Source organism: Callithrix jacchus, chromosome 14 (genome assembly GCF_049354715.1).
Source record: "Callithrix jacchus isolate 240 chromosome 14, calJac240_pri, whole genome shotgun sequence".
NCBI classification, from domain to species: domain Eukaryota; kingdom Metazoa; phylum Chordata; class Mammalia; order Primates; family Cebidae; genus Callithrix; species Callithrix jacchus.
The window spans coordinates 12296090-12312249 of NC_133515.1; the positions used below are offsets into that span (position 1 = coordinate 12296090).

At 40.9% G+C, this 16160-nt stretch overlaps 1 protein-coding gene across 4 annotated transcripts in view; it reads left to right on the plus strand.

Annotated features, from left to right (window-relative positions):
• Positions 1–738: 738 nt before the first annotated feature.
• The window catches only part of IL18R1 (interleukin 18 receptor 1), a 41860-nt gene continuing 26438 nt past the window's right edge, over positions 739–16160 (plus strand). For 3 of the 4 annotated variants that reach the window (XM_008980196.5, XM_008980199.5, XM_078348867.1), the window contains exons 1-3: positions 739–1351; positions 6995–7080; positions 12365–12611. In XM_008980196.5, coding sequence (XP_008978444.1) covers positions 7023–7080; positions 12365–12611 — 305 coding nt within the window. In that variant the 5' untranslated portion in view covers positions 739–1351; positions 6995–7022. Of the gene's footprint in view, positions 1352–6994; positions 7081–12193; positions 12612–16160 lie in introns of all 4 variants that reach the window. The other variant, XM_078348868.1, reaches the window with a different exon arrangement.

A 16160-nucleotide genomic window follows, 5' to 3' on the forward strand; every position in this document is an offset into this window, starting at 1 on the left:
CTTCTAATTTTATTTTTATTTCTTCACTTTTTCCAAAGCAGTTGTCCCAGGTGGGAGCCAAAATCTGTATCTCATCACTAATCTTAGAAAAAAGCAAAATGTTTCACTATTTTGAAGTTACCTGTAGGTTTCTTATAGATGTTCTTCATCAGATTAAGAAAGTTCATTTCTACTTGTTGTTTTCTGATCGTTATTAATTCATAAAGCCTGTTGAATTTTGTCAGATGCTTTTATTTGCATCCATTGAGATAATTACATATTTTTTTCTGTTTATTATATGGTGAATTATCTCGATTGGGTAAAAAGAATGAAAATCATTGTGTCATTAAACCTTTCGCCTGTCAGCTATGGGTTTCCCTCTTCCTTTTTGTTTAATAACAGTTCTGCCAAACAATAAAAATCTAGAAACACACATTCTCCTTTGGCCTCCTTAAAAAAAAAATACTAAGACTTCAATTGCACCTCTCTCTATTACTTCCTCATAGTGAACCCCCATCCTTCTGGGAAAGCAGAAAGCCTGGGGCGCATTTGTGTCCTTGAGACACGGCGCCTGTCTCACCTTCGGCTTCCCTGGGGGACCTATTTTCCCTCCCCCAGCCCTCCTCGCGACAGCTGCGGCCAGGCATCCTCTCTCCTGGCATCCTCTGCTGTGCGCCCCGGCCAGCAGGGTGCGTGGGAGCGGCCCGGGCGCGCCCCTCCCGGCCCTGCAGGTCACCTGGCGACCGCCCGGGATCTCCCGGGACCCGCGCGGCGCCGCTGGGGAGGACTGGCCAGAGGACTGCGGTCCACGCCGTCCGTGGCAAAAGGGCGAAGCGCCGGGTTTTCCAGCTGCGCCCGTTGGGCCGCGCGATCCAGTAGCTCCGGTAACTCCAGGCCGTGCGCCTGCGTGGAGGAGCCGGTCCTGGAACACGCCGCGAGGAGCACCCGAACCAGAGGGGCCCCAGACAGGGAGTACCTCAAGTCAGGGAGCATTCTATGCCCGGGAGCGCCCCAGACTGAGAGCGCCTCAGAACGCGACACGCCCGGAGACGGAACGTCGCCTGACCGAGGACCGTGCCCACCTGCAGGCTCCACTGGGCTGGGTTCGCAGCCAGGAGCTGCCAGACGCCTGACATTCTTCTTTCGTTTTGTTTGTACTTTTTTTCCTTCTTCTTCTTTTTTGTTTTTGTTTTCGTAACCCTCTCTGGGTGCCTTATCTCTTTAATCGCACCTCTGTTTCGCGTCCCATGGTAGTCAGGAGGTGAGGATCGCTGCTTCTCACCTGTTTTCTGAATCTGGCCTCCGCAGTCGCGACCTGGAGTGAAGGAGGAGCTGCCGCCCCCGCCCCAGCCTCCGGGACGCCGCTCTGAAGGTAAGGGTGGGTGCTGCTGCCACTGGCACCCCCTCCGCACCCCCCAGGGGAAGGGAACATTCCCCAGACAAGATCAATTTGGGGGGTGGAGAGAGAGAGAGAGAGAGAGAGAGAGAGAGAGAGAGAGAGAGAGAGAGAGAGAGAGAGAGAGAGAAAACGAATGAATAATTGATGAGACAGCATTCCGTCTTTCTCTGAAAGTAAAGTTTTAGGAATTAAGATATCCCCAATTATTTTCTTGAGAGGTGAGAACGACGGAAATAAATGATAATAATAGTTGTAGTTTTTTAAATGCTTACTGTGTGCCTGACAATGTAGACAATTTTTAGATATCTTATTTTCACTTAATCCTCCTAAGGGCCACACCATTATTATGCTTTAGTAAAAGGGAGGAGGAACTCAGCTATTTATCCAAGAGCATCCAGCTACTAAGTAGTAGATCCTAGACTCACACCTACTTTTTTTCTGATTCCAGAGCCTTTGTGTTTATTCTGCCCGGCCTTCAGAAGTTAAAATGCCGAGCAAGTTGCATCGCAGTTATCAGATAAATTAGATAAATTAATGAGGGGGCAATGGCAGCCAGATATAGAGATCCAAGATTATTATGTTAATTTCTCTGACTTCTCTTGCTCTAGTCTCAAGACTTTTGCAAATATCCATTTTGTGTCATACACGGGGATGTTATTGGAAGCACACGTCTCAACCTCAGGGCCTTGGATGGGCTAGGAGGGGTAAATTTGGGGAACTGGGTTTGTGCAGGTTCTGGGGGCAGTGTGTTCCCTCTCCCTGCACAAATACACATCCAAAGGCAAAGAACAACTGGTCAGGGAACGCGTATTGAAAAGGCAGGGTCCCTGCCCTCAGGGACCTCAACGGAGAGTGGGAGCTAGTGCAGGAGTGAGTGATGGAGATGGGCTTGGACAAGAGCATGTACCATTTGGGGCTGTTGCAGTTGGAGAGCTTCTTTGAAAAGGCAAATATTGAGCCAAGTTGCAAGGACCATAGGGACCTGGCAGCTGGGAGAAGTGGGGAGGGTGGCTCAGGTGGCAGGATTAGCACAGGCATAGGCAGATTTGGGGGGAAGCATAAGGCTGATAACAGACACGTGTGTGACAAGGACTATGAGGTGGCATTGATTTTCTTGGCCTTACAGACGAGAAGCCAAATTCCACACAAATTCTTTCTTTGTTAGAATTTAAGTGTGTGTGTGTGTGTTATGGCCAAGATCATTTTTTCCTTTCTGCATTAGGTTGTTTTATCATCATGCAGGCTGAGTAAAAAGACTGCATGGAACACTGTAGAGGAAAAATTAGATTAAAAAAACACTGGTGTTATGATTTTCATCCAGGCATTTGGTCTCAGGAGGTGCTTGATTGTATGTGTTGCTAATGAGTGGCTTATATCGAGGTGTCTACATTGATTCATGTGTGTCCCTGTGACTAGCTGCAATCTGAGGCTGGCCATTTCATTTCCTCGAGTCTTGGATTCTTCTTTAGAAAGAGCTTTGAAATGGCTCTTTCCCTGTACATGATGTGTTTCTGTGAATTACTTCTTCTAGAGAATGGTCAGTTTCTCAGGGTGGGACCCATAAACAAGGGCAGCTGGGTAGAGCCAGGGGTTCAGGTGACCATTTGGACCCTCTGGAAGGGCCTTTTATTGTGTTGCCTTGGGAGAAGAGAGAGTGGTCAGCTTGGATCTGACCTTCAGCCTGGGTCACCCAATTTTTAGAACGAAACAGTTTTTTTTTTTTTTTTCATTTAGAGAAAACTTCATGCCTTTGAGTGATTTAGGTAAGTTTGTGACTATTAGTTATGTGTGTGTACACACACATACATACATACGTAGGTGCACAAATATTTAATATGTCTTAAACACATGAAATACATGCATTTAAGATGAGTTAAACTTACTTTTCTAAGAATACAATTAAGTGCCTTAGGTCGTTGTCTCTCTACCTGACTGCACATTAGAGTCACGTGCGGAGTTCTGAGGAATCAGGATGCCCAGGCTGTCCTTCAGAATGCTGGGTAGAGCCCAGGCAGCATGATTTTTTTTCCAAACTTGGGTGACAACTGGTTCCCTAGACTTCCCATTAGTTGCTAAAATACACTTTCCAAGATATCATGATTTAAAAAGCATTTCAAAAATACACTATAGGCAATGGATCAGATGATCACCTAGATTCCAAATTGTATATATTTTATGGATTTAATTCATTCAATAATTCGGCAAATAACAAACAAGCAGACATCAAGTGAAAATATGTCAGCTAGTGATAAGTGCTGTGAATAGACAAACTAAAGGTGGGAGGGTAGAGGAATATCGGTGTGCGTGAACGTGTATGTGTTTGCACTTGGGCAAGCCAGCAGAGTGCTCAGGGAGGACCTGTACATTATAACCTCATGTCAGCAAACCACAAGGGAAATATAGGACAATTTAAGTGGCAATAGAGAAGTAATTAGTAGCTCTCTGAGAAAAGTAAGTTTAGTCATACCCTATCTTCATGTCAAACAAGAAAATTAATTATTTGTGGATAAAAAAAGGTAAACATAAAAACAAAACAGAACAATATTGAGCCATAGAATTGAAGACAATATATAAACATCTATTTGACCACCAAGAGGAAAGGATATTCTACACTTAAAAGTAATTAAAAAATCATGGCTGGGCATGGTAGCTCATACCTGTAATCAGGCAAAAGAATGATGGGTTTGACTACGTCAATATAAATATTTCATCTATTAGCATAACAAAAGAGAGAAAGTAAACAACAAGTTAGATGAACATCTGAGAACCTCACAAAAGACAAGAGATGGTTCATAAACATGAAAATAAAATGGCTGGTAATAAGTGATTAATATATGCCTCATTTATACCCAAATAAATGCAAATTCAGAAAACAATGAGATAACATTTTTCTATTTTGGCTGTCTAATTAGATTTTAAAAGTAAAGTTGCTCAGTGATCTCCTGGGTGTGGTTGATAGATACTGTCTTGTGCTGTTGAGTGAGAGAATATGAATTATTGCAGCACTTCTGGAATGCAGTTTGGGAGCATGCATTTGCCAGGTTTAAATGTAGTCAACTCAATCACTGTGCTGCCATCAAGTAACACCCAGGAAATAATAAGAAATGTAGACAACATTGAGGTGGTATTCACACTATTCACCAGACACTTGCAATAGTAACTCATTTAACCTTCACATCAGCTCCAGGAGATGGTATTATTATTCCTTTCTGTGGATAAGGAATTTGAGGCACAGAGCAGGTAAGTCAGTTGCCCACAGCTGTTCAGCTGGTAGAGGGTAGAATGGAGAGTCAAATCCAGCCAGGCTGGCACCTGAGCCCATGTTGCAAAAACACTGAGCCATCCTGCCTTATCCGTGAAGACGATCATAGGATTATCTCATAATACAATGCATCTGGTAAATGGTAATATATTCACATGAAGTGATATTAGGTGGCAATTAGAATGATTTTAACAAAGAGTTTTGTGACACAGGAATAATGCTTATTATATCATATTAATTGGAAATGTAGGATATGCAATCATTTAAGCATCTTAATTATGTGACAACATTTATAAAAAGTATAAGAAAACATGCTAAAATATTCTGCATGTTGAGAATATTTTCTTCTTCCAGTCTTCATTTTGTAGATGACCTACATTGTGTGTAAATTGCTTCAGCAATCACAAAAATTAAAAAACAAGAAAGAAACAATAGTGATGGAAGAGCAAAAATATTGATATTAAACATAACAATAAAAAACCCTTAAAATTCTTACATGTAAGACACTTAATATTTTATATTCTTCTATATCTATTTTATTAATACTTGCTAGAGTACCTATTACATTTATCAGAATAATTCTTTTTCTGTAAATGAATTTATTGTTTAATATAACCTTAATCTCTTAAAATCACAAGTAAAACTTAAGTACATTAAACATTTTATATACACACATCCACATTTGCAGAATGCTGTGCAAATACCAACTATTTTTTGTTTACTGGGATCCTATTTTTCGTATTCTGAAATCTTAATGAGTTTCATATTGAAACTCAGAGTTAACTTAGTTTGCTGACTCATCTTCTAATTTCAACTTTGTATCTTGGTAGATATTGCATTTTTTTTAAGTGTTGCTTTTTTATAAGGTGATATGAGCCTTAACCAGAGTAGTGACGTAAAGGAAATAACATTTTTTATTCTATCCAAGATAAAAGAAAAGGCAGAGTTAATAATAAAACGTGTGTGGAGGTGGTGGGGGAGGTTTCAGACCATAGAACTGGTCTAATTTGATTATGCACAGTTGGTACTTTCCATTCATACTTGTCCCTTTTGTCTTTACATTATTGATTGTTATCTCTTGGAAATTCCGCCAAATATTTGATGATTTTCTCATAAGTATGGACGTGAATGTTTTGGCAGCTTAGCTATTAAGCTTTATCCTGGATTTAGGCATTGACAACCCTTTTTTTTTTTTTTTTTAGGATGGAAGGTGAGTAGTCATTGGTGAGAGGAAATTATTCTGGGCTCAGAGGCTGCCCTGCACTCAAAAAGTCTGCGTAAGCCTTAGATGGTTTAATTACTGGATAATTCCAGAGGTAGGCCTTCTTATCTCTGGTTTGGTAATGAGCAAACAGGCTCTAAGACTTGCCCAAAGTTGCTCAGCTTGTCAGGACTCAAACTGGAGTGGCAGCCCAGGTTTGTGTGTTTCTGAAAGCAGACTCTGCTATCAGGTTGTGCTCCCTGCACTTGGGATAGTTAAACAAGGAACATGGTGTTATTTATGCAGTATTTAGACTCTGAATGGTCTCCACTGTGGGAGATCCTTCCTCCAATGGGCTCTCAAAGTTGTAATCAGAGTGCAAAGGCAAGGTTGTAGTAAGATCAAATTTTAAAGCAGATCTTTGTTCCATGGGTCATGGTCAATGTAAAGGAGGTGTCTGGAGTATAGGAGACTGTCATATTGTTTTTCCATTTCCCTAAAGTAAACTCATATGGGCGGTCACAGACACACGCACACACATATACACACCTATGCTGCAGTGACACATGTTAGCAAGTGCTGGCCATGTGCTAGGAGTCATGCTGGACTTTAGTGATACAATGAAGAACAAAATAGACTTAGTTCCCAGACTTATGAAACCTGCATTCTGAGCAAGGAAGATGGAGTTTTAAAAATTCAACCCCTGAATGAAGATCTCACTACAAGCCTTGATGAGCATTTTGATGTGAAAACACATGCACATTCTCTTACGTGGGCAGAACTGCCATACAAAGCTCAGCGTGTCACAAATTTTTTATTCATAGAACGGTAATATTTTTAGCAGTACTATTGTTCTCAACTTTGACCTTGGAGGCAGGATTTAATAAACCAGGGCAGAAATTCATCAAGTTCTGTTGTGTCAGAAAAATGAATTATTAAGGATGTCTTCCAGAAGCAAAAATTCATTGCCTTGAAATTTTATTAATTTTATATGGCTGAAAGTTCTGCGAATTGGTTACTATATTAAGGAATATGAAAATCTTCTAGGTTGGTTTTCAAAAAATATGTGTGCCAGAAGATTTTTAAACCTTCGTAAGATAGGTATTCTTTTGTCTGAAAGCTTTGGCTGAATCTGTTATATTCTGTTTTCTAGAGAAGCCATTTGAAGCAGAATCAAAACCATGAATTGTAGAGAATTAACATTGACCCTTTGGGGGCTTATATTTGTAAGCACCACAGGTAAGTGATTATAAATACTCACAAACATATTTTATTAGTAATTGAGAAATGATGTCCAAGTTTTTTCTTTTAATATGAAGGTGGCTACTGAAAATGCTGAATTTATTAAGATTAGCGACCTAATTTATTAAGATTAGTGACGTTGCCAACCATTTGGTATCCCAGACAGAGATAAGAGTCTTAGGAATGGGATCAAGTAAAAAAGACATACATGGTGTTATTAGAAAAGAGAAGATTCTGCAGTCCAAGTTTATGTAGTGAGAACAGAGTGAAAAACTTTCATCTTGAAGTAAATTACATTTGTCTGAGGTGAAAATTTCTTTCATGTTATTTGAAACTGAGGAGGTGATAACCATCTTTGTTATTGGGTTTTAGAAAGTTTGAAACACACTCTCTCCTTCCTGAGAGGAGGCAAATATTCATCCCATTATTTAAGTAATAATGAGAAATTTAAATGAAAAATATGTTAGAGAGGTTTAAAAAAATAAAACGAGAAGGAATATACAAAAAAGAGTCTGGCTAGACCAGGGAGTTCAAGTAGGCTTCACAGTAGATGTCAAACGCCAATTTTAATTTATTAGCAGTGATTGCCTAGAGTTCTTTTTTTATTTTAATTGAGAAGGATTCCGAGACTCCATTCTTTAGGGTTCTATGATTGAATAGGAAGGAATTCCTTAGGCTTTGGGAAAGAAAATGGGAGCACAAATATTAATTTGCCTTGATGTATTATCTGGGAGAGGGAAGCACATGGGCCTGTGTTCCCTGCTTAGAGAATTACTGCTGAAGAGATACCAGAATTAAGCTTTTGGTACTTTCGAATAACACAGGTCCAATCTCAGGGTATATTTACTTATGTGGATCCAATTATTATTGAGATAACTGCAATACAATCCTACCCAGATGGTAAAGGAATGAGGTAGATACTTGTTTTTTGATATGCAATGATCTGTCAGAAATGAGTGAGTGGAAAAGCAAGGTGAAGGAAAATGTGTCATGGGTCCCATGTCCTGTGGATATACACTAACAGCCTTGCACCTCATTACAATGAGAGCATGCTTCAGGCATAGAAATAGCCATGTAGCCTATTGTGCCAAGTTGCCAAATTCCTCACTGCCTGCCCTGGAGAGCACTTTTCATAAATGGTTCCCTCTAGGGAGACATGACAATGTTCTACATATAGGATTCACTGAACCTAGTTGAGTTTAAGTGACAAAATCTTATGATTGTTCAAACTGAAGACAGTTTCAAACACAGACTTTATTGTTGTTGGCCCTGCTGGGTTCTTATACTGTGTTCATAGAAAAATAGGAGTGCCTATTTTGGCACTTGGAACTCTGCACACTTTGAACTCCTCTCATTTATCCCAACAAGGACCATTTCCAACAAGCATTATGGTAATCAGCAAAGTCTCTAATGACAAACACATAATTAGATATCCAAAGCTACTAGCTGCCCAGGGAATAAAGTGTGGACTTTCGACTATCAACCTCCCACCTCTGGAGAGTGTGTAATTCAGATTAGGTTTTCTCAAATGATAATACTTCCAGAGAGCACATGTCTACCCAAACACAGTCATATGTGTTTATAGAAGCTTTTTAAGACCTGCCAAAACCTGGAAACCCAGAAATAACCCAATATCCAATAGACATTTGTTTAATAAACCAAATCCCCAACATGTATCCCTTTATAAAATAAATTGCCAAATAATAACATAATTATGTACTACATGACAATGAGAAAGGAACACATCACTGCTATAACATGAATGCCTTTATAATATAATCATGTCAAAATAACACAGACATAAAGGAGCACATATTGTATGGTCTATACATTCTATTCTATTAATTCTAAAACAGGAAAATAAATGAACTGTTAATGACTCATCATGGTTTTCAGTGTCAATCGAAATTGACACCCACATATACAAATGTATCACACCTTCTATGTTAAAGTATTAATGTAAAATAAAGCTTGCATAGCAACCAGAAAACATAAAGTTGGTGCTCCTTAACTCTTGTGCTTTGAGTTAGATTTGACAGCCATGTTTTCAAAGAATGTGTATTTGTTCATTCTCATGCTGCCCATAAAGGCCTACCTGAGACTGGGTGATTTATAAAGAAAAAAGGTTTTATTGGCTTACAGTTCTGTATGGCTGGGGAGGCCTCAGGAAACTTACAATCATGGTGGAAGGGGAAACAAACACATCCTTCACATGGTGGCATGAAGGAGAAGTGCTTAGCAAAAGGGGAAAAGCCCCTTATAAAAACATCAGATCTCATGAGAACCCACCCACTATCAGAACAGCATTAGGGTAATTACCCCAATGATTAAATTACCTTCCACCAGGTCCCTCCTATGACATATGGGGCCTATGGGAACTACAATTCAAGGAGATTTGGGTGGGGACACAGCCAAATCATATTATTCCACCCTTGGCCTCTCCAAAATCTCATGTCCTTACATTTTAAAACACAATTATGCCTTTCCAACAGTCCCCCAAAGCCTTTACTCTTTCCAGCATTAACTCAAAAATCCAAGTCCAAAGTCTCATCTGAAACAAGGCAAGTGCCTTCCCTCTATGAGTCTGTAAAATCAAAAGCAAAGTAGTTATTTCCTAGATAAAATGGAAGTACAGGCATTGAGTGAATACACCCTCCCAAATGAGAGAAGTTGACTAAAACAGAGGGGCTACAGGCCCCATGCAAGTTCTAAATTTAATAGGGCAGTCATTAAACCTTCAAGTTCCAAAATGATCTCCTTTGACTCTATGTCTCATATCCAAATCATGCTGCTGCAAGAGGTAGGGTAGGATCTCATGGCCTTGGGCAGCTGTGTTCCTGTGTCTTTGCAGGGTACAGCTCCCCTCCTGGCTTCTTTCATGGGCTAGTGCTGAGTTTCTGGGCTTTTCGAGGTGCAGGGTGCAAGCTGTCAGTGAATCTATCATCCTGGGGCCTGGAGGATGGTGGCCCTCTTCTCTTAGCTCCGCTAGCAGGGTCCCAATGGGGACTTTGTGTGGGATCCCCAACACCACATTTCCCTTCCACAGTACTCTAGCAGAGGTTCTCCCTGAGGACTCCACCCCTATGGCAAACTTTTGCCTGTACATCCAGCATTTCCATACATCCTCTGAAACCTAGGCATAGGTTCCCAAACGTCAATTCTTGACTTCTGTGCACCTGCCGTCTCAACACTATGTAGAAGTCTAGGCTTAACAGCATGTAGAAGCTGCCAAGGTTTGAGGCTTGCACCCTCTGAAGTCACAGCCCGATCTGGTATCTTGGCCTGTTTTAGCAATGGCTAGAGGGCTGGGATGCAGGGCGCCAAGTCCCTAGGCTGCACACATCAGAGGGCCCTGTGCTTAGCCCAGGAAACTGTTTTTTTCCTCCTAGGCCTCTGGGCTTATGATCGGAGGGGCTGCTGTGAAGGTCTCTGACATGCCTCAGAAACATTTTCCCCATTGTCTTGGCAATTAACATTTGGGTCCTCATTTCTTATGCAAATTTCTGCAACCTGCTTTAATTTCTTTCCAGAAAATGGGTTTTTCTCTTTGACCACATCCTCAGGCTGCAAATTTTCCAAACTTTTAAGCTCTGTCACCTCTTGAATGCTTTGCTCTTTAGAAATTTCTTCTGCCAGATAATCATCTCTCAAGTTCAAAGTTCCACAGACCTATATATAGGGCAAGGGCAAAATGCAACCAATCGCTTTGCTAATGCATGACAAGAGTCACCTTTGCTCCAGTTCCCAACAAGTTCCTCATCTCCATCTGAGACCACCTCAGCCTATACTTTATTGTCCATGAAATTATCAGCATTTTGGTCAAAGCCATTCAACAAGTCTCTAGGCTGTTACAAACTTTTCCATATTTTCTTATCTTCTTCTGAGCCCTTCAAACGGTTCCAACCTCTGCCTGTTACCTAGTTCCAAAGTCACTTTCTCATTTTTGGGTATTTTTACAGTAGTGCTCCACTCCTAGTACCAGTTTACTGTATTAGTCCATTCTCACACTGCCAAGAAAGACACACCTGAAACCGGGTAATTTATAAGGAAAAGAGATTTAATGGGCTTACAGTTCTGCAGGGCTGGGGAGGCCTCGGGAAACTTATAAAAGGGGGAAAATCCCCTTATAAAATCATCAGATCTAGTGAGAACTTATTACCTTCCACTGGGTCCCTCCAGTGACATGTGGAGATTATGGGAATTACAATTCAAGTTGAGATTTGGGTGGGACCACAGCCAAACATTCTGATATGTGGCAGAAGCCTATCGGAATGCTTCTGCCACATTTGGGTGGGGCCACAGCTAAACATTCTGATATGTGGCAGAAGCATTCTGATATGCACTTCCTCTTTATGCTGTGGTTAACAATTTTGAGTTAAAACCAGACTGCTGCTTTGAGAAATAAACCATGACTACAGACAGGGCATTCTGTTCATGTCTGAGAGAAAATGTTTCATTCAATTTAAATCTTCTCATCCTCAGAATGTGGCAAAAGTGCACCCAAGAGCCACCAGAAGATAGATTATGAGAAAAACCCATTAATGCTGACCTTGAAATACCAGAGTACAGAAAGAGGGGAAGGAGCACCTATCCTATGTAGATGAGGGTCAGGTATATTTTCAAAGCCAGACAATCTGGGTCAATCTTGAAAGAGGGAAAGTGACACATATGCAAATTTGGATTGATATTATATAAATGAACACTTGATTATCCACATGGTGACCTACAGCAATAACAAATGTACGCACACCCTAAGTTACATAGGCATGCCTTTAACCACACCCACACATGCTCAGGAATGTTAGATAGGCAGGGTGAATGCAAGGTGAGTGAGATTTCTGATAATGCCAAGAAAGAACGCCAAATTGTTAGGTTTCTGGTTTTCCACTGAGACTCCTCAGCTGGGTATGTTTTGAGGTAGGTATGAAAACACTGTGAGTTCTGTGGCTTTCCTTATGAAGAAGTTATAATGTGTAACATTTCCTTTTAAAAGACGACACATTTAACAGTCTTCTAGCTTGATTGTTTAAATTCTGATACCTTCCTGTTGGGGAAAACTGTCGGAAGTTGTGTTTTCATCTATGTTCTGAAAGTGCCTTATCCCTTCTAGTGTTGACAGGTTGATGCAAAAATAAAAGAACCCACAAGAAAGTGCCACCAAGATTTCTCAGGACTTTCTTACTAACTTTGCTTCTTCACCTAATACCTTAGGAGACAAAAAGTTACTTTTGTCATTTTCGTTTTTCTTTTTATTTCTTTTTACTTTACTAATCTTTTGAAGAGTCTTCTTGTACTTCACGTCCCCACATTACCGTGGTTGAAGGGGAACCTTTCTATCTGAAATATTGCTCATCTTCACATGCACATGAGATTGAAGCAAACGCCAGAAGATGGCAAAAAAGCAGTGGATCACAGAAACGTGTGGAGCTGAACCCAAGCAGTTCACCAAGGATTGGTTTGCAAGATCATGCTTTGGAGTTTTGGCCTGTTGAGTTGAATGACACAGGATCTTACTTTTTACAAATGGGGTGAGTTAACGGTTTCTTTTTAGAGTGTATTTTATAGCCCTCTTGTCCTTTGTTCAGCAACTCAAATATGCAGTACTCTGAAAGGTCAAATAATCAGCCCATCTTTTTCTTTCCTACTCTTCCTACAACATGAAATACATGCTTTGTTATGGAACAAAATAAATTTATCTCTCTCTCTTTATTTATTTTTTATTTTTTAACTTTTTATTGCATTTTAGGTTTTGGGGTACATGAGCAGAACATGCAAGACAGTTGCGTAGGTACACACATGGCAGTGTGTTTTGCTTCCTTTCTCCCCTTCACCCACATATTTTCTTAATGACCTTAGTGAAAGGAGGTTACCTTCATAGGATTCCTTTTAGGGGATCCTTGTCAATAAGAAGTTGCAATTGCATGAAAGTCAGTTTTAAAATTCAGCTGCTCCTATTGTCTAGATGCCTCCGGTCAAATGAAGTCAGTGGCTCAGACTTCACAGTAATATTAATGTATTGTGAAGGGGACAGTGTCAGCTTCCTGGGCGTCCTTGGTGGGGAGCAGGGACGGGGTTGATGCAGACACACATGAGTCCAGTCTGCAGGAGTTTGATGGGAGCCAGGAGGCAGTGCTAGTGGAGGAAGAGTGTGTCTGGCAGCCAATCACAACCCCCAGCTGGGGGCAGTGAGAGAGGGCAACATGGAAACGCTTTGACGTTTACTCATGAGGTGTCCCTAGATTTTGCCAGAATACTCATAATTTAGTTGCATAACTTCCATGAAATGACCGCAGTCAACTGAAAGCATCACCCACACTTACTGAATGTGTTTGTCTTTAGATGTACCTACCTACATATGTAGGTATTGTTATAGAGACTTGAGACTGACCTGAAGGAAATAGCTCAGGGCCAGCGGAAGGGTGATCGTGTGCAGATTTCATATGTAGCAGATTTCTTTTAGAAGCACTTTTAGACTGAGTCTTGATCGTTATCAATCATGCTGTTGAGAGCAGAGTGAGCTATCACTATGAAACCTTGGTAGCAGGCCTGTGGTTTTGCACCAAACGAGGTCATTTTAAAGTTTGTTTTTATACGTAGGAACTCCCAGGCATTAGAAAAAATTAAATAGTTCTTTTGATAAACACCAATACATCTTCAGGTGACCTTTGAAAAGCAATAATTACAGAAATGGGTCACAACTGGGATTTTTTCATAACTAAGGAAGAATGAATACTCACAAATGGGATAAAGGAAAAAGAACAACAAACACATCTGCCCCCTCTTTTGACTCCTGATTAATGAAGTTTATTTAAAGGAATAAAGTATTCTGGACAGGGCATAGAGAGCACATTGATAGGGACAGCCAGGCATCTATGATCATCACTTGGAAATAACAGAAGCGAATGACATTGGTCGTCTTTCTGATATGGGGAGTAGAGAATACAGCCTGACTTAGGAAACAGCAATGGAAGCCAAAGATTGAGGTAGGATTTCAGAGAGGTGTGGAGAGACAGGGTGGCAGACAGGAGACGCTGAGAAAAATGAGGTGTCCCAGAGTGGATATTGGAGACTGATCACTGTGAGAGTGAAGTGATGAGGAGAGAAGCAGCTTTGACAATGGCTTTGACGGTAAATGGGATTTTACATGGAAGCATGTTGTTTTAGACACCTAGGAGCATAGAAGATACAGACATCTTCTAAGATAGTGCAATTGGCAAGCAGTATTTACTGCAAGTGTGTGTGTGTTCTAACTTAGGTGTGTAAGCCTTTGTAGTTCGATGTGGAATCTATCAGTGAACAGACTTTACCCCTGAAATTTTACCATTAGAACAGTAATTCTTTAGTTCTTAGGAGTCCATTGCTAATAATCACATGCCACTGAAGACTGATAATTCAGTCCTGTAGTGAAAATCACTGTCTCACCAAATTTTAAGGAAAAAAAAAAAAAAAAAAAAAAAACTAAGAAGGAAGCAGATACAGGGGTTTTCAGTGATAGAGGTGAAGAAATGAAGGTGTAGAGAAATGCACACAACAAAATGTAATAATCAGATTCTAGGCTGACAGGCAGCAAGTTCAGCTTGGTGAGCAGCCTCAGAAGAGGGGGCTGGTGCTTATCCCCTGGTGTGCGTGGACAAAAATGAGTGGCTTTCATAACCAAGATGGGCTGGGCATGTGGCAGGAAAGTGTGGTCACAGCTTTGGGCCAGTTGGCCTAAGTGTTCACCAGCCTTGGAGCTCCAGGATGGCAGGTGCAGTGTGATGTTGCTTGTTTCAGCATTCCCATTGCAGTGTCCTGCACATGGAGTGTAATCAGTTCTCTAGCACTTGTTGAGCACTAGGAATTGAGGATTACAGAGGTAGAGAACAATGCGATGTGACAAGATGGGATTATTCATGTACTCTATTCCTTTTAAGCAACAGGTCAGAGAGATCCAGAAATCTCTATCTCTCGAGTTCATCGAGGCCAAAGTTGGACAGACTTTACAAAAATACACTTGAGAAGAAGATTCTACCAATGGGATTCTGAATCCATTTCAAGGGCCAGATAGCTCTATCATGTCACATGGCCACTGACCCATTGCTTATAACCATGACAACCAGCCTGCCACCTTCTCCAGTCATGGCCAATCTTTCATAAAGTCATGCCCAAGGTGAAAGGGCCAGATTCATTGGACTGTGAAAGTGATTAGAATTGTGCAAAGCACTTCCAGCCTTTGAGGCCAAATAGATGTGCATTTGCATCCTGGCCCCATCTTGTAGCAAGTGTGTGCCCTGAGCAAGTTGTTTAACCTCTCTGAGATTTAGCATTCTCATGGGAGCCTGAGGAAAATAGTCATCTCCCTTGCATGTGCATAGTCTAATACCTGGAGCTCAGTAAGTGCTAGTCTTGTCTTCCTTCTATCCCATTGAAGACCTAATGGGGAACTGGAAGTGCCCAGGTGGGCACAAATGTGTCAGGCATGTAGGATAACTTAACAACACATTTCTGCTGTGTTTAGTAAATGAATCTATACATCCCAGGTGCAGTGTAAGCTAACATCAAATCGGAAACATTTTCTTTCTAAGAACTTCATTTAAAAAATACTGTATTTTTCCAATTAATTTCTTCTTTCTTTCTTTTCTCTTTCTCTCCCTTCTTTCTTTCTTTCTTTCTTTCTTTCTTTCTTTCTTTCTTTCTTTCTTTCTTTCTTTCTTTGTTTCTTTCTTTCTTTCTTTCTTTCTCTCCTTTCTTTTTTCTCCTTCCTTCTCTTTCTCTCCTTCCTTCCTTCCTTCCTTCCTTCCTTCCTTCCTTCCTTCCATTCCTTTCTTGACAGCGTTTTACTCTTGTTACCCAGGCTGGAGTGCAATAGCACAATCTAGGCTTGCTACCACCTCCACCTCCTGCCTCAACCTCCCAAGTAGCTGGGATTACAGGCACCAACCACCACACTCAGCTAAGTTTTGTATTTTTAGTAGAGATGGGGTTTTACCACATTGGTCAAGCTGATCTCAAACTCCTGACCTCAGGTGCCCACCTCAGCCTACTTCAGCCTTCCAAAGTGCTGAGATTACAGGAGTGTAATCCACCTGCTTCAGCCT